Below are 18,399 nucleotides of genomic sequence, written 5' to 3' on the forward strand. Positions count from 1 at the left end.
AGTTCCAGTTTTCTTTGTGGGTTAGCTGGAGCCCTTGCATCCAACCCAGTTGATGTTGTAAGAACACGCATGATGAATCAGAAAAGCCACAAACATGGGGGACACTCAGCCTACAAGGGCACTTTGGATTGCTTGTTACAGGTAAGTAGTTCATGTATCATCATAAATAGACTGCTGCCACCAACCAGTGTTTTTGCTGTGGAGCTCAAAATTGTTCTGTTTTCCCTAAAAACTTAGATACACTTTTTGCCATAATATTTAAAAGGCCTATGCTGTCAGCAATGCACTCAAGTGTGAAAAGTATCTACTGTCTTGACAGAAAGGCAGGAAGAAAATTGGTGTCTGCTACCAAACCTTACTTTATTTGGGTACCTGGATGAGGAGAGGAAGGCTCTCAGCAGCACTCTCTCTCTCTTGCTCAGCTTTATACTATGTCAGGCTGACAGGAAGTTATAATTTCATAAGTTGGTCCTTGAAGAGCAAGAACTTCTGAAACAGATGGTTTCCTATGTAAATTACTGCATAATGGAAAGCCTAGTCAGCCAGAGGCAAAGCCAGCCTCTAGTTTTGATTTGGTTTCTGGAGTCTCTAACTTTGGTATGAGATGGGATCATGATGGCCTTTTACATGGAAAAGAATGGACGGTTAGCTGTTACTGTCCAGCTGTTGACTGAACAGGCCAAGTCACATTGTCCAGTGAACTTTGAGGCCCATAAAGCCAACTGAAATATTTCAAGGCACTGCCAAATGCTAACTATAGGTTTATATGCAGCAAATTTCAAGGGGCTGCCAAATGTGAACTGCAATTTTGCATCTAATGAAATGTATTTCTTTGTCCTGTCAGACAATAAATTTAAATAAAGGGGGTGGCTTAGTCCTGTAACCTTGTCTGATAGTCTTGTTAGCTGACATGCTGTCTGGATTTCTCACTAAAAAAAATTATGTAAGTGTGCTCTTACTTTTTTTTTTTTTTTTTTTTTTTTTTCCCCTAGACATGGAAGAATGAAGGCTTTTTCGCCCTGTATAAAGGATTTTGGCCAAACTGGTTAAGACTTGGTCCTTGGAATATCATTGTATCCTTTGCATAGGTGTGCAAAACTGCTAAGTTAGCCATTCAACAGCAAGTATTGTTTTTTACAGAATTACTCAATGTGGGAAGTGTCATACCAGCACAGATAGTCCCTTTTTTTATGAATGGAAAATTGTGCAGTTGACAGGTTTTTTTTTAGTCAACTGCTTCCAGTCAGATTGAATTTGTGATTCACACAGAGTCAATACTAAAATATGGTCTTGCAGAATAATCTTCTGTTCTTCCAATTTCATACCTGTCCATTTCCTTTGCTATGAGCCCAGTTTTAATCAAAGTTGACCAGGTGAATTAGGAATGGGGGCTATGTCTATTTCCAGAGCTGTTGGCAGTTTCTGATGCAATCTTTTTGTTTATCTTAGTCTCACAATTTTGGCTTTGTTTCAAGTGTCAGCTGATCAGAGCCCTGGGAAGTAGGTTGATAGAAATGTTTTTTACAATAAACAGACCTTCTTTAGCCCATCAAAGTTAAGTGATTAAAAACTCTTAAGGGGTTTTCCAGTATTTTCCTGCCTCCTCAGTCCTGAGTTTAACATCCTGAGGAAGATGGATGGGAAAGTATTTTCTATCACCAGCCTTTAAGCAAGTTTCATTGTTCTGCCTAGTATTGTGTAAAAATGTGGCCAACCTGCAGCATGGCATAGAAAGGAACGGAACACAGTTGCAGCTAACCTTCAGTAGTAAAGTGACCAGTTTTCACTGCACGAACAGGAAACAGTTTTCCTTAATCAGCTGTGCCAGTTCTTTCTGACATATGAACAGCTGAAGAAATTGGATGCCTGACATGCTGAGCTGTGTACAGAATTCTGTTAATGTACTGTCTGAGTATAGAGCAACGTGCAAGCTGTCTTGAGTGTTTGCTCTTTGTCTGAGCTGCTGGCCAAAGGAAGAGGTCACTGCAAGACTGAATGAGAAGAACATGAAAGTAATTTCAAGGCAAGTTGGCTCCTGTAACCATGGCTTGTGCACATGATTCAGTGGATGATATGCCCTGTTTTTCAGACTGAACCAAACACGATGGAATACCTTCTGTCAACTGTTTCAATGTTCTTGAATGTAAAGATCCGCAATACAACTTTGTGCATCTGAGTCTCTAAGCACAGTGTTTTATAGAGTCAAAGAACAAGTTTTTTTCTTCCGTATTTCCATAAAGGAAGGAAAAGAAAAATATTGCTGTAAAGGAAAGAAGTGTTTCTGTAAGGGAAGATAAGCAGAACCGAGGAGTTGGGCTTTTCTTGCTTTCAGAAATGTGTACAATTTAAATGTAATAGCTTAAAGCATCCAGGTAACTGGAAGTGTCACAAGACATCTTTGCTGGCTTTCAGGTTGGCAAAATGACTACTCCAGCATAAAATCTGTTTCTGGTTTTGAAACTTTCCTGTGTTTTAAGTCCTGAGATGTCTGCATAATTTTCTGGGAATAATCTAGCTTCATTAGCAAGTGTGGTTGCTATGGTTGACAGTTTTGCATATCTTGAAGAAAGTTTTTTTTATTCCATGTATAATTTTTGATTTCAGCATAAGTACTTCTTCAACATATTCATATGGAAATTGCTAGTAAGAATGAAGTTCAAACAAGTTCATGCCCATCTGCTGATCTTGCAGAGAAACTTTCCATGCCTCTTCCATCCTTGGGAAGAACTATTGGTTACCGGCTGTTTTACACTGAGCAGTCAGGCTCTGTCATGTGGGTGCCTATGTGGCAAGAACCAGCCCCTCCAAAAGTGAATCTACTATAAAGACTGCTTTCCTCCTTTAAAAAGACACCCAAGTCCAGAACTAGTGAACACTTTCATGTACCAAAGATGCTCAAGTTGCTGTTACATGCAAGGAAACACTTGATGTAGAAATCAACCACAGCTTCTGTAAACATTACCTTTAGGCTTAAAGGTATATCAAAACTTTAGGGCCATTAACTCAATGGTTACATCAAGCTTTTAAGTGCTGTTATCGAATTCCAGGATAAAGGAGTATGTGAGGTGCAATTCTTAGGATGGCTCCTTTGTGTTTACAGAGGGCAGCAAAGCAGGATCCATAGCTTTGGATTTTTGTGGCCTTGTGTTAATATTTTACATATTTTTGATAGAATCATGCATTCCACTTAAGTTTCATTGTGATCTCAAAATAGCTATAATCACTTAAAATTACTAATTTTGAATTCACAGATAGATTTTTTTAAATGCACAAGGCACTTTCTTTCCTAAGGGAAAACATTTTCTGTATATAGGGGTATGCTGATGTGCAGTGTTTCCCCTCAAAACTGTTTCTGTGCTTTAATAAAAAAAAGTGTAAATATTTTTGTATGCTATGTAAACAAAGTATATGTTTGTCAAGCCTATTAAAATGTAAAGTGTGATGACTTAAACTGCTTTCAGTTCTGAAGTTTCAAATACTTCAAGGTGCTTAACAAAGGAAAGCTGCTGAATTGAACTGAATTGAACAGTTCCATGTTATTGGTTATTTAGCTAAGGCATATTGAAGTGGCTTGTAGTAAAAAGCTTGTAACTTGTGGCCGAATAACATGCACTGATCACAGGTTTCTGCTGTTCTTTGGCATATCGTAAACAGCAAGACCATTTCCCCCAGTGTTAGAGAAACTTTGGTCTGAAATAGATCAGTCTGGTTTTTTTTTAGTAGCAACAGAGTAAGTTTATCACATGTGGAACCAGAGTGGATTTTTTGAGACTGTGTGTGACAGGAGAAGTGTCATGGATTAACTCTGAGGGGGATGAGGAATCTGCCAGTTTGGAGTGACAGTAACTGCACTGTGCCAGTAAATCTGTGGGGAAGCTGCAGAGGGATGGATGGACTGGAATTGACTGCTCAGTCTCAAGGGCAACAAAACGGTGAAATAGTAGTTCAGGATCTTAGCTGAAGCCATGAGCCAGCGTGTGCCAGGTGGCCTGGAAGGTGAATGGCGCCCTGGCCTGGGGCAGTCACTGTCTGCCTGTGGAGCTGCATTTCAAGTGTTGTGTCGGGAAGGATAATGAGGTGCTGGAGTGTCTGGGACAGAGCAGTGGAGCTGGTGAGGGGTCTGGAGCACAAGTCCTGTGAGGAGGGGCTGGAAGAGCTGGAGGTGTTCAGCCTGGGGAAAAGGAGGCTCAGGAGGGGCCCTATCCCTTCTAGAACTGCCTGGCAGGAGGGTGCGGCCAGGTGGGATTGGTCTCTTGTCCCTGGGAACTGGCGGCAGGAGAGCACAAAGGCAGGTTTAGGTTGGCTGTTAGGGGCCGTTTCTTCTCAGAAAGGGTCACTGGGCACTGGAGCGGGCTGTTTAGGGAAGGCCTGGCCGCGGCTCCCGGTGCCGCTGCAGCGGGCTCGGTGTTTGCTCGCAGCTTGTCCCGGGGCTTCTCCCGGCCGCCATCTGGGTCCTCCCAGCCGCCAGGGGGCGCCGTCCCGCCCGGCCGCCCCTCCTGACGCGCTTCTCCGCCCCGTGCCCGTGACGCCTCTGCCACGCGACGCGGCGCGGCGCGCTCCGAGCCTCCCCCGGAAGCGCCGCCCCGCTCCCGGCGTTCCGCCGCGCTCCCGGCGTTCCGCCGCGCTCCGGGCGCCGCTCCCGGCCCGGCCCGGCCCGGCCCGTCCCGTCCCGCCGGCAGCATGCTGGAGCCGCCGCCCGCGGAGCCGCCGCCCGCGGGCACGGACGTGCGGGACCGCCTCGCTCTCTGGGACCGCCGCCCGCAGCCCACCGCGCCGCTCAGCGACCGCCAGACAGACTCGGTGCTGGAGCTGAAGGCGGCGGCCGAGAACCTGCCGGTGCCTGCCGAGGTGAGGCGGCGGCGCTGCCCGGCCGCGGGAGCGAGGGCGGGAGCGGCCGCGGTGCCACGTCGCCAGGCGGGCGGGGTGAGGGCCCAGACCTGGGCTGCGGGGCCGCTCCCGGGCCGTGGGGCTCCCAGCAGCGCTTTTGCGTTCTGGGACTTGCCCACGGCCCCTCCGCGACTTCCCCCGTCCCTCGGAGCCGCTTGTCGCCCGCCCGCCCTGTCTGGCAGCAGCGGGAGCTTTCCCCTGACAATCCACGGGCTTTTTCTGCTCCCCCTCGCTGCTTCCCTCCATGCTCCAGCGTTTGTCCTGCTGACGTTGGGAGCTTTAGTCGTGGAGTTCATTCTCTTGGTCCTCTTAAATTGATCCTTACCAATGCCTAGCTGCTGGCGCCAACGTTATTTCCTGGTACGAATTGCAGCCTCTCGATTGAACTGAGGAAAGTCAGGAGTAGGGATAAAAAGTGTAATAATTTGTCAGCACCACAGAGGACATGGTCTCCCACGGTGTAAAATTCCGAACTCTGATAAGATGATTATTTATGAACACTCCCTTGTCTGCAAAGGGAGGTGGAACACAATGCTTGCATTCCTAAGGTGCACTTTTCAGGAGAGAGTTTGTATTTAAACAGGATCGGAGTGTAAGATACGGTGCCATAAAATCAACAAAGCTTGCTCTCAGCATATGTCTGAAAGCTCAGAACTGCAAAAGGGAGAATGTAAAGCAATTCCTTCCTCAAATGCACCTGTTTCATTTAATCCTTCCTGGTTTCTTTTTTTTTGTGTGAACAGAATGCAAAAAGTAAATATTGGCAGGCATCCAAAGTGATTGTAGAAGGATGTCCTGCTATCAGAGGATGTTCTTACGGATCTAAACCAGCTTTGCAACAAGGCAGGTAGTCTGTTTGCCAGTGAGGACAACAGCAAAGCCAATACATTGAGTTCTTCAGAGAACTGGGACAGTGTTGTCTCAGCTGTCCTGAAACAGCGGGCTCTGGTGGGTTCACCTTTGCCTCTGTATTAGACACGAGAGAAACCCTGGCTGCCCTGCTGGGGCCAGCCTTGCTTTGGGGGGCAGGGTGGAGAGGTGTGTGGAAGTTGGACAATGAATGGCAATCTGTTTTTTCTCAAGTGGTTGAAATACTGATGGCTCTTTCTCTGTCAGACTAATATTACCAGGCAGGGAATATTTCACTAAGCAAGTTGTTTTCTAGATAGATACCAATTTGTAGCTAAGCAGTGTTTTCTGGCATTACCTTACTGATGTTCTCAGAAAACATACAATTCATTATCATGTAATTGAAGAGGGTGTTGTATTAGTTAGGTGTATATAACAGTATTTTTCTTCTTGCATTAATTTTTTTCCATATAGGCTAATTAGTATTCTCTGGTCATACTTGAATACAACTTATCTCAAGTTAATTTTTCCCATGTTTTTCTTGTTTAAACAAAATAATTGTGGCTAAAAATAAGTCCTGTTCAACAGAACTGTTCTTTGTTTTCTAAATAAATTATGGCAGCAGTCTTGAATTTGAGTTGAATGTCTGGCAAAAACAACCTGGCAGTTCCTGTGTGGTGTTTCTAAATGTATGGATATTGTAGTTGTTGGTGTAATGGTTGGATTCAGTGATCTCAGAGGTTTTTTTAAACTTAATGATTCAGTGATTATCATATTGGTAGATAAAATGTCTGTTTCATTTTTTTCTTCAAAAGTAGATGCCTGTAATTTTCTCATCTTACTGCTTTGGATAGCTTTATAGTTGAGGTACACATACGAATTTTCAGTGAGTTATCTGATCAAAGTTTGTGGTGGTTTGTGAGCAGCTGCCCATTGAGGACTTGTGCAGCCTGACGTCCCAGTCGCTGCCTGTTCTGCTGACAGCTGCCGTGCCAGAGTCCACAGAGGATGTCCTTCTGAAGGGATTTGCAACACTAGGCATGGAGGATGAAAGAATTGAAACAGCACAGCAGGTAAGGGAATGGCCTCCAAGATGCAGTGATCTTCAGAGAATTCTGTTAGTTTCTGTGTGTCTCGCTTAGCTTTTGGTGGGTTTGCTAAACCTTTTGGGGTGTTTTCAAGATGCATAATGGGGAACTTTGGGGGAAAACAACACTGAAGTCTTAGCTCTGAAGTGATAGGTACTTTTTGCATTTGGATTGGAATCTAATGTGAGAATAAGGCACTCCTTCAAGAGAAACAGTGGTGTTTCTCTTGAAGTAGAAGAACCCCGACCATCTAATATGATACCCTTGTTCTTGTGCAAATAAAGCCAGATGAAATTCAGTCTTTACCATTTTAATGCAGTGAAGGAATCGAATGGAGTATTTCAGTTGGAAGGGACCCACAGTGTGGAATTAGTTTCCTAGCTTAATAACTTAATTCTGAAACAGCTCTGTTTTTAACAAAAGCTCATCTTCATTTCATAGATCATAGATTTGATTTTTTTTTAATTGATTGCATGTGATACCTATATTGTTCACACCATAAAATCTCTTCTAGTTCTTCTCCTGGTTTGCTCAAGTGCAAACACAGATGGATCAAGATGAAGGTGCCAAGTATAGGTACGTGCTCTTCCTCAGTTCTTTTCACTATAAGCAGTTCCACCCTTGAAGGACTTCATCTTGTCCATTAATGTTACCACATGTTCACATTCAGCTGGCGGGGAGTGGGGGAATGTGTTGGAGCAGCTGAGGCTTTCCAAGGCTGTGTGCCTCACTCCCAAAGCTCGTTGCTCAGATGGCAGAGCAGTTTAAAAGGATGCAGATTTCCTTCTGAACTGCCCAGTATACTTAGGCAGATGGAAATTAGTTTGGCTTACAGACAGGGCTATAGACAAAGGCAGTCTAAGAGCTTTCCTATGATTTTTCAATTGCTGCTGCTATTGGAATGGCATTCTCTGAGGGTGAGATTGTGTAAGCAGACGTGGCTGGTGGTCATTCCTGTTCTCACCGTTTGGCTCACCAGTGACTGTGGTTGTCATTCTGTATCTGCATTCCCTGCATTCCTTGACACTTTGCTCAACTCCAGTTTTGAGTCTTGCCATTCTCATCTGGTTTTGTGTAACTGACTTTTCCATCAGGCTCAGAAGAACCCCTTCCCACTGACTTTGATGGTTACTCCTTGGGAATCTGAAGTACGGCTGAATGGCTTAGCTAGATCTGCTCGTGGCTTTTATAGAAACTGGCTTCTGTTTTGAGACTTCACAAACTTGCCCTTTTCCACAAGGAGATGCTGCTGTATTCCCTCTTCTGTTTTTCCTCTGCTTTTCTTTGGGCTGTTTCTTTCTCTTTTGCTCTGACATTTGAGGACGTGACTTTTCTTAAAAGCAGAGGGTGAGGCATATAGTGATCCTGTGATCTGATCATTAAGAACCTAAAAGGAGTAGCAGGCTTACACTTTGTCAGTTGACATGTTCATAATGGTGCACACAGGTGTGTGCTATGGATGCACAGTGGTTTGTAGGAGGGCCAATATGCTGCTGTCTGCAGGAGGCCAAAGGTGCAGAAGGAAAATAAATAATTTCTTTGCCTGTTGCACATGGATACAGGGAATTGCTTTACTTGCAGCTTTTTAAGTGGTAAAGTAGAACTCAGAAGTTTTAGCTGACATCCAAGAGTAATTAATTTTTAATATGCTTTAGATCAGCTGAATGCTTGACATAACATTTAGTTATCATTTAGAGTTTTTGTCTGCATTGAGCCTTGGACAAATCTGGTGACATTAGACACCAGATCTATTTTCATCTAAGCCTTTTTCAGTCCTCACAGTAAGTTTTGAATCCTCTAGATAATTTCAGCTACTTCAGGAGAGAAAAAGTAATTTCTAAATGGAAACTGAAAACGATGTAGAGGAGACCCAAATTAACACCCCTGTTGGGAGCAAGGCGGGTAGAATTTGGCTGCTTGCAGAAGTCACTGTGTTTGTGCTGCCCATTTAGAGTGTATTCACACGCTGCAGATCAGCTGTGGTGCAAGCTGCTGCTTTCTAGGTAGGCTTGCTATAAGGAATGTCAGGGAAATGGAGTGGCTATTCCAGACCCTTCAGCTTTGTTATTTCTGAGATGATGAAATAGCTGCTTATCAGATGACTCTTGCTTGATGAAGGTGATCTCTTATTTCTAGAGAGAAAATTGGTGGCAGTGTCCCTGCAGGCAGCTGGATTTGCAAATACAAAAAGGGAAGTTTTACTTCTGTTATCTGTTGATTCTCTTTTTTCTAGACAGATGAGGGATTACTTGTCTGGCTTTCAGGAGCAGTGTGATGCTATCTTGAATGATGTGAATAGTGCCCTTCAGCACCTGGAGTCACTGCAAAAACAGTATCTTTTTGTGTCCACAAAGACAGGAACGCTGCATGAGGCCTGTGAACAGCTTTTGAAAGAGCAGGTAATCTTTGATGGGAGGCTTATTGGGAACTGCTAAGACATCTTACATGAAAGTTCATTTTTCTTGGGCTGGGAAAACATGTGAGCTGTAGTAACAGTCCATCCATTTGCTTTGGACCTAATTTTTTATTAGTGTTTCACCTGAAACTGGGGTGTCAGGCTTTGCAGTAAAATATTCAGTATGCGTCAGTGTATGCTTTAATGAAGAAAGTTAGCTGAGGGCAGTTTTTGTAACTGATGCCTGACAAGTGCAAACTGTATTGGAATTAATAATTCATATCACTTGCAGAAGTATTTTGAGCTACTTACTACAAGATCATTAAAGTTGGGAGCTTATTTCCCACGTACTTTATTTTTCCTGACGAGCTGCTGCAACAGTGATACAATGAATGTTTTTTTTCATAGTCAGACTGGATAAGAGACAACTTTTTAAGACTCCAGTCCTGAGATACAGGATTTTTACAAGCCTCTGTAATACTGATGGCAGCACTGCTGTTTGTATGCAGCACTGTGTGTCGGATACTGACAAACCTGTAGTATATATTATTTTAAATACACTACTGAAAAAAATGTGTCAGTCTCTGGTAAGAGAGCACTGCTGTATTCTGCTTTTTTTGTTGTACTTAATTACTTACAAGTTACTTGGAGCTATTTAACAATGGTTTGTGCTGAAAGCTGAGAGGGAGGGCTTAATAATTTTATATGCATATGTATATATGTGTACATATATATATATATATATATATATATATATGTATATATGTGTATATATATATATAAAAGCCACTTAGTAGGTTGATGATTTTCTTTTATTTATTGTTTCTTTAATAGTCAGAACTTGTTGACTTGGCTGAAAACATCCAGCAGAAACTTTCTTACTTTAATGAGCTGGAAAATATCAACACTGTAAGTATTATTTCATTGTTAATAGTCTTAGAAAATGAAAGTGTACTGGTCTGTTGAACTTAGTCACCAACTAAGTAATGTGCTTAGGTTCCTTACAATGATGCTTTTTCTCGTTTTCCAAAGAAACTGAATTCCCCTACGCTGTCCGTGAACAGTGAAGGATTCATTCCCATGCTGGCTAAGCTTGATGATTGTATTGCATATATTTCATCACATGTAAGTAATTCTGTATTCATTTTGGTTAAATTGTCACTACTATGTGTTCATAGTTTTGTAATGTTTTTTTTCCCCCTATAAAAAGTTTTCTCTGTCAGATACAGGAAGAAGTTAAGGATGGTGCTTTATAAATGTGGGAAATTTTTATTGAATATACTTATTATTCTGCTTAAGTTTTGTAAAATACTGCTTTTAGTTTGTACAAGCTAGCTAGTTATGTAAGTATTTTAAGTTTTGATAAATTTTTGACTCTTTACTATTACTATTTAAAATTGATTTTTTTTTCTTTCAGCCAAATTTTAAGGACTATCCTGTATATTTGACAAAGTTTAAACAATGCCTTTCTAAAGCTATGCACCTTATCAAGACATACACTGTGAATACACTACAGAACCTCACAACACAGTTAATGAAAAGGGTAAGGTGAACCAGTAAGTGGGAAGTGGAGCTGTACTGAAATGTCTATTATAGCATCAAACAGTTCTCTTTTTATTTTTTTGAAGGTGGGATGTGTCAGCGGTTTTTTTTGGAAAATAGGTCAGTGCTATGGTGTTTGTGTAGGTTGTCCAATACTCAGCCAAATATGACAGAGACCTAGTGGTCCAAAAGATTTAAAAGTAGTAATTAAAAATGATGGAAATTGAAGAACATGAAGCCGGTGAATTGAAGTATGTGAGCAGTAAGCTGGTGAAGGCCAGGGATGGATGAAGGACTGTGTTAGAGACACCAGATGGCCAGACAGCTGCTTTCCTGAACCAGAGTGTGCACTGGAGTTCTGAACTGGCTGTTGGTCTGTTGCCAAATGGGGGAGGTACCCAAGAGAAATAGAGGTACTTTGGTGTTTTGTTTGGAGGTGGATTGCTTTGGAGACAGAGAGAGATTGAAGGGAATACTTGAAAAAAGTATACAGGAACTGGGTGTTATATAGGATGGTAATTGTAAAGCACAGCTCTGAGTTCATACTGTCATCATTTCAGTATTACATTCCAGTAAGTATTCTTGGGTGCTCTTGGTCATGTAAATGTTCATTTATTCTGCAGTGGTTTGTGTAGCTGCAGATAACAACTGTTCCATGTTCCTGTTAGTTTTGCCAGTATTTTTTGTTTCAGTTTAAGATGTTGAAAGTGATGCTAATGTCCCAGGGAAGAGACACCCTGTCCAGGTGTTCACTCCCCCTTACTCCAGGGAGATGTGGGCATAAATGTGAACAGGGAGGGTTACTGGTCTCATTAAAACGTTGATAGTCTCATGTTGCAGTATTCTGGCAGAGCAGAAGGGAGAGGGGAATGTCTCTTCCTATGCACTTCTATTCTTTCTCCAAATAATTGTTTTGTACCTTGTGCTCAGTTCTGTTACAGGCAAACTTGGTGTCTCGAGGGATAATCAGTGAAACTGAAAGATGATGGAATTGAGAACTGGCACACCTAAAAGAAGGGAATTTTAGGCAGTGTTCATGGAAACTTATGAAAGGGTACTCATGGATCGAAGATTGTGGTTAAGTGGCATTGAACATTTTTCATGTTTGGTACAAACCTAGGTCTTATTAAAAAAAAGGTATCATAGCTTGGTTTGATGTCAGTGGATTGCCCTGACTGAGCTGAATTTAACAAAATTGAACATCTCTGATAATAAGCATGTCTTCAGAAAGAAGTGCATAACCTAATTTCTGGATTTGAATTAGGAGTTTTAAGTCAGGAAGAATACGTCTTTTGAGAGTTGGATAACCTTTTCCTTCCCATGTATCTGGGGGTTTTGTGGATATTTTGTATACTTTGAAACATCAAATGACTCCTTCTGCTGACTCCAAAAGTGCAGTACTGGAGCAGTGTTTTTTAGTTGTGATCAAGTGTTGAGTTTCCTGTTGTAACAGAACAAGACTGTCACGACTGGAAAGGGACTGAGATCTGGATGTTCTTTGGTGATGCACTTGTGAGTGGAGGTTTTGATGTATGTTTGTAGAAAGATTATGAGGTTGCTCACAGGGATGAAAATAGGAGGTGAGGATGGTGGAGTTTTCCTGCCCCCATCATGTTTCTGAAGAAGACCATCTCTTCTCTCTCACTTCATTAGGGATAAGGGGAAGAAAGCTTGGTGTGTAAACTGGGTCTCTGCTCCGCTTTGTTAGTGCTAGAATTTGTTTAAGTTCAAGCTGTCTGCCCTGCTGGGCTGGGGAGCTGTAGGGGGAGGTGCCTCAAGACTTGATATTCTGGTTGGAGCTTGAATGCAAGCTGAAACTTTGCTTCTCTGCCTTGGGTCCAGCAGATAAAAGGGAAATTTGTTCCATTTTAGTACTTCATATTAAGGACCAACAATCTGCCTTCTCTGGCAGGTCCAGAGAAAATTTTTGTCTCTAATGAAGAATTTCATAATTACTGAAAATGTTCCTTTTCCTGTAGAGACTGTTGGATGAAACGTTTGTGTTGGGTTTTGTTCTTCCATCTGACTTTAAATTCTGAAACCAGCATGCCTTTGTTGGTGGGAAGTGGCAAAGAGCTATATTTCACTGGAAGCAATAGCATAAATAACCAATACCCTGTTTTAGAGCCTAATTATCTCAGCCATTATATACTAGAAGCCAAATATAGTATTTTGTTTTTTAACCAATTACTCATCTCTTCTTTCAGGATCCTTCAGCTGTGCCAAATTCTGACAATGCCTTCACACTGTTTTATGTGAAATTCAGAGCAGCTGCTCCCAAAGTCAGAGTAAGTAGCTGCTAACTGACTTTTAAAAAGGGAGTTATGAAAATGAGGCTTGAATTTATATGAAGGGTGAATGCAGGGATTGCATATTGTGCAAGTGTGAATATCCAAAGATTGCATATTGTATCTGTGGAAAAATACTACAAACTCTTTTCCAATTACTACAAAAAAGTAATTTACTGATAATACTTCTTTATCTTTTTTTTTTTTTTGAGTAGACTCTTATTGAACAAGTAGAGCAAAGATCTGAAAAAATGCCAGAGTAAGTATGTCTACATAATTTATCTTCAACAGTTTTAAATTTTGAAAATATTTACTTTTGTTTAGGTACTGTTAAAACATTAATTGTTTAAAAGAAAGTTTTAAAAACTGAAATTACATAGACCTAAAGAGGGTATTAGAATGCATTTTATATGTGCCAGAAAATGATCTTCAGGTTGCAGTTACTGTTTTAATTTCTTGGCTAGGTATCAGCAAGTTCTCAATGAAATCCATCAATGTTACCTCGACCAGCGGGAGCTTTTGCTTGGTCCAAGTATCGCTAGCACTGTTACAGAATTAACCAGTCAGAATAACAGAGATCATTGTGCTCTGGTAGGTGAAGTAGTCATGTGTTGTGAGGGTTTTGTTATGTTTTAATCCTCTCTCCCCCAGGAAGAATGAACTTACTTAATTCAGTCATTTACTTGCAAAATTGTTACTGTTCTCTGTGAGTTTGAATCACTAACATTCTACTAATATTTTCAAGCCGTACATGTTTTGTTTCTGTAAAAACTCCTCTCTGTTACAAACCTCACAGAGGGAGAAGGATAAAAAAGAAGCATAAAATGTGGTTACTTAAATTTCAGAAACAAAAAGGGGACAGAAGTTGTACAATGAGCTTTTATTTGGTTAGTAATATATTTTCAGCCCATAGTCTTAGAGCTCATCTCATTGCTTTTGAATTTTACAGACCTTCAGTTTAATCATAGCTGTAATAATCACAACACAGTATATAATACATAGTAATAATACCTCTTATATCTCTTGTGATACTGATGCAAGGAAAATAATTTAATAATCTAGTATTTGTATTTCTGTGAATACAGGTACGAAGTGGTTGTGCCTTTATGGTCCATGTATGCCAGGATGAACACCAGCTTTACAATGAGTTCTTCACAAAACCAACACCAAAACTGGAGTAGGTGGTAGATGCTGGTTTTGTTTTACTGGATGTTGTATTTAGTGTGTTGTGATGTAGCAGGCAATATTTTAAGGCAAATAGCTATGTTCAAATGATTTGGTAAGAACTTGCAGGATAAAAAAACAGCTCAATCACTTCTAGCATCAGAATTTGATGTTCTTGTGTTTTCTTCTTTCTTCAGGCAAAGCTGATAGTTCCCATTCTCCGTAAATAATCTTTGCAAATGCTCTGTAGATAGTATTAGTGCCTAATATGTGATTAGTGAAGGGAGCATTGAGAATGACAAAAATGTCTAGAGTGAGTGCTATTGGTGTCTTAAACAATATATGCCTCACTTTGAACATGAAAGAAAAAAATAAATTGAAGTAACATTTCTGGTGTGTCACTGCATTGATATAGTAACTTCAGTTGGATTAGAAAGTGTGCTCTGAGGTGTTGGTAGCTATTACAGGAAACATTACCAAGCTTCTCCTCCTGCGTCCCTCTTTGTGTGCTCCTGATTCTAATACACTGTTGTGTCCTTGGAATCAGATGAGTCTTTTCTCAAGGGAAGATTTGGGTTATGATTCTGAGCTCAGCAGGAGCATTTTCTTACAGAGAAGCCAAGTAAACCAGGTTGCAGCGTCTTCCCTTTCTGACAGGTTGAGTTGTTGGTTGGTTTGTATAGATTTTTTTTGTTTATTTGAATTTTTAAAAGTTTATTTTAAAATTAAATAAAAGCTGTAACACCATTTTTAAGCAGTTGATATGCCACATCGTTTAAAAGGAAAACTTTTCCTACTTTAGGAAATAGTGGGTTTATGTTTTAAACATCCTTGTCTGACGTTTTCTATGACACTTGTTTTCTCACCCTCCTTTCAAAAACCTTTGCCACAAAATAATCTATGTTTATGATACAGTTTTCTTTTGCTTTTGAGGGATCCTTGAAAGTATTTTGCTTTGTTTTATTTTTTCTTCATAGTGAGCTCTTGGAGAAGTTGTGTCTTTCATTGTATGATGTCCTGAGGCCAATGATCATCCATGTCATTCACTTAGAGACACTTTCTGAGCTCTGTGGGATTCTCAAAAATGAGATGCTTGAGGATCATGTACAGAACAATGGTAACTCATAGATTGAAGATTATTGTTTTTAAGAGTCTTCTTAACTGATAAAATTATTTAATTGCGTAGTCAGAAATTTCAGATGCTTGTTTCTTTCTAGTGGATCTTAACCTAACCTCATATTTGACATGTTTGTGTAAAATTAATTATGCTTTTTCTTTTATCGCGAAGGTCTGTATATTTGGGTCTGTGCATAGCATCATTTTAAGTAATGTACTGATGTTAGTCATGTTTTGTCTAGATTGTACAAATGCTAGCAAGCATCCACCCAGTGCATATGCATGCACCAGGGTTGATTTAAATTAACTTTTCAAATTGACAAACTGCTTTACTTGCTAATTTATCATCCATGTAGAACTTTCTGCATAATGATGATAAAGGAATGCAAACTGATTTTTTTTTCAATTCTCCTTAAAGTCATGTTTCTCATATTAGAAATTGTAAATTTGGCAGACGAGTTAAGTAGCAGTGTAGATTTTGGAGTTTTGTAAGTATACAGAGCTCAGAGTCTCATAGAAGTCTCACCTGGTGCCTCATTTTGTAGTAGGACCAGTGTATAATGGAATCCTTTCACAGTCTTTATTGCACCCAGCAATAAAAAGAAATCATCTTTGGTAGCTGGTATATCACCCAGTGTAGCTCTTTGGCACTGAAGTTGTGCCAATAATCATGAAGAATTGTTCAGTTTCCTGGAAGTATAATTGTAACACTGTTGGGAATGAGCAAAAACTTGCTGACTTAATCTTTTGGCTTATCATGTTTTACTTAATTTTGGGCTGATACAATAATTCTTAAGTTTGATGTGAGCTGCTTTGATTCATCTGTTTTTATTAACTTCCAACGCTCACACCACAGGTATTGACTGTGATAGAACCAAAGCCACCTTGCTTTGTTGTTCCCAGCAAAACTAGACTTAATGTACCCAGGTCTGAAATAATTAGAACCTTTAATTCTAACAAGGCAACTGATGTCATCTGTGTGAGGTTGCATTTTCATAGCCTAATGAAAATCTGGGGAGCCAAAGCAACTGCAGTATGGAGTTAAGTAAATTCCTTGTTTGTCACAAATTCGTCTGCATGTTGCTGTTCCAACAATGGCTTGACTCCATCTGCCAAGTTTTTATGCTCCTATATGTGGTTCTTCAAACTTGTGTTTCTGTAAGCTTGTTTTAACAAGTTTGTGCCTTTTCTTACCTCTGTCAGCTGAACAACTGGGTGCATTTGCAGCTGGTGTCAAGCAGATGTTGGAAGATGTACAAGAGCGCCTTGTCTATAGAACGCACATTTATATTCAGACTGACATCACCGGCTACAAGCCCGCGCCAGGCGATCTCGCGTATCCTGACAAGCTGGAAATGATGGAGGTACAGCCTCAGCTTTTTCATTGTCCTTGGTTTTGTACATGCAATTGTGCAGTATGGTGCTTTGCAGCTTGGATTTTCCTGTTCTTAGGTGTATTTAGCATTACTGGCATTTTTCAATTGACACCTGCTGATTAAGTTATGACCCTAAACTAGATGTCAACGTTTTATGTCAAACTTATTGACAATGGCAATAATTCTCACAGTTAACAGTTTTATCAAAACTTGAAGCTTCTGAATTTTTATTTTCACTTACATTACCTATTTAAGTAATAGATATTACCCAATGTAATTGCTAGTTGAGCTGGAATTGAAGAGATGCTTTAGACAGTCCCAGTTAGCTGCAGGTTTGTTTTAAGAATTACTTGTCAAGTAGCTTTTGGTAGGCATACGTGTACCGTGTGCTCAGGCAGTGTGAGAAGAGACTTGCTTTAGATAATTAAACATGTAAACAATGGCTTCCAGAAGCCCTTTTCAAGTTCTTCTCAGTATTAGCAATTTCTTTAGCTATTCCAAGCCCTTCGAGCCAATTTTCCTGTTGAAATGGATCAAACTAATTCTACTTACTTTAAAAGGTTAATACTATATTGTTGAAAGTTTCAGAATGAAACAACTCACAGAAATAAATAAATGCCCAATGAGAAACCTTTCATGAGTTTTTGACTAGAACAAGCTGCAACTGCATGAAGACTACACAGAAGCAGTAAAGCATAGTAAAGATCCCCCCTCCAAATACCTACTGCCATTTACTTTATAATGGGAGGCCCAAGTTGTCAAAGGACTGAGGTGACTGAGAATGGCCCTTCCAACATGGACTAGCAAGATCCAAATTTTATTGCTGTATTCTGCTTTCCATCTAGCTGCCAGAATAGCTGGTGGTGCTTAGAAAATTGTAGGACTTAGTTCCAGTTGACCAGTTGGTAGAGAAGCTGCTGTTTGACTTCAGAATCAGAACATTACTTATAAAAAATACAGAAGCTGTCTGTCTGTCTGTCTATCTCTCTCTTCTCTCTACCTACCTACCTACCTAAAATATGCATATTTTGCTGTGGGCTGAAAGACACTAACATTGTGTGACTGTACCTTAATGGGCTCAATTCTTGCCTGCAAACAGACAAAACACTGTGAGAAAATTACCAGTAGTGAGCTTATGTTGCTATGATATTGTCCTTATACACATGTAAAGCTTTTGTTGTGCTATAGTTTGTACTTTGGCAACTTTGTGGGATATCCATGGGGTTTTAAACCCTGAAGCTAGTGAGTCTGTTGAGTACATGCTCTTTGTACTGAAAGTTTAAGGACTAATAAGCATCTTCAGGCAAGTAATTCTGCTGTTTGGTCTGTATGATGCCTTATTTTCAAACAAAGGTCCTATGACCCTTCAGTTAAGGAAGAGAAAGTTCATTCCAAATTGAGAAATTATGCTGCTCTTCATATGTCCTCATAAGACTTCGGGTTTTGCCTGGTTTGAGATTAATTGTGCTACTTGATTGCTTTTAAACCTCAAAACCTTGCTATTTAGAGAGACCTTCTCTCTTAGTAAATGAATTATTAAAATGTTAAAAGCACAGAGCAGAAATGTTTCTTGTGCTGTTCTGCTCAAATATTAATGCAGTTCTTTGCCTATTCTTGCTGCCTCTTGTTGCTTTGAAGCTGCCCAAGTACTGGAAAAGGTTGAAGTGTGGAAATGTTGAGTAATGTTAGGGAAA

The 18,399-nt window shown here is 40.5% G+C and overlaps 2 protein-coding genes across 7 annotated transcripts in view; both read left to right on the forward strand.

The window, feature by feature from the left end:
* Window positions 1-3,451, forward strand: part of SLC25A30 (solute carrier family 25 member 30) — a 32,921-nt gene extending 29,470 nt beyond the window's left edge. For all 6 annotated transcript variants that reach the window (XM_072928938.1, XM_012569737.5, XM_072928921.1 and 3 more), the window contains 3 exons: window positions 3-141; window positions 993-1,073; window positions 1,829-3,451. In XM_072928938.1, the coding sequence (XP_072785039.1) occupies window positions 3-141; window positions 993-1,073; window positions 1,829-1,870 (262 nt within the window). In that variant the 3' untranslated portion in view covers window positions 1,871-3,451. The remainder of the gene's footprint in view (window positions 1-2; window positions 142-992; window positions 1,074-1,828) is intronic.
* Window positions 3,452-4,564: 1,113 nt separating this feature from the next.
* The window catches only part of COG3 (component of oligomeric golgi complex 3), a 29,397-nt gene continuing 15,562 nt past the window's right edge, over window positions 4,565-18,399 (forward strand). The window contains exons 1-13 of the mRNA XM_030272294.4: window positions 4,565-4,848; window positions 6,663-6,809; window positions 7,339-7,400; window positions 9,058-9,223; window positions 10,054-10,128; window positions 10,252-10,344; window positions 10,637-10,762; window positions 12,969-13,049; window positions 13,265-13,308; window positions 13,514-13,640; window positions 14,135-14,226; window positions 15,191-15,330; window positions 16,533-16,693. Of these exons, the coding sequence (XP_030128154.4) occupies window positions 4,681-4,848; window positions 6,663-6,809; window positions 7,339-7,400; window positions 9,058-9,223; window positions 10,054-10,128; window positions 10,252-10,344; window positions 10,637-10,762; window positions 12,969-13,049; window positions 13,265-13,308; window positions 13,514-13,640; window positions 14,135-14,226; window positions 15,191-15,330; window positions 16,533-16,693 (1,482 nt within the window). The 5' untranslated portion in view covers window positions 4,565-4,680. The remainder of the gene's footprint in view (window positions 4,849-6,662; window positions 6,810-7,338; window positions 7,401-9,057; window positions 9,224-10,053; window positions 10,129-10,251; window positions 10,345-10,636; window positions 10,763-12,968; window positions 13,050-13,264; window positions 13,309-13,513; window positions 13,641-14,134; window positions 14,227-15,190; window positions 15,331-16,532; window positions 16,694-18,399) is intronic.

This window comes from Taeniopygia guttata, chromosome 1 (assembly GCF_048771995.1).
Source record: "Taeniopygia guttata chromosome 1, bTaeGut7.mat, whole genome shotgun sequence".
In the NCBI taxonomy this organism is placed as follows: domain Eukaryota; kingdom Metazoa; phylum Chordata; class Aves; order Passeriformes; family Estrildidae; genus Taeniopygia; species Taeniopygia guttata.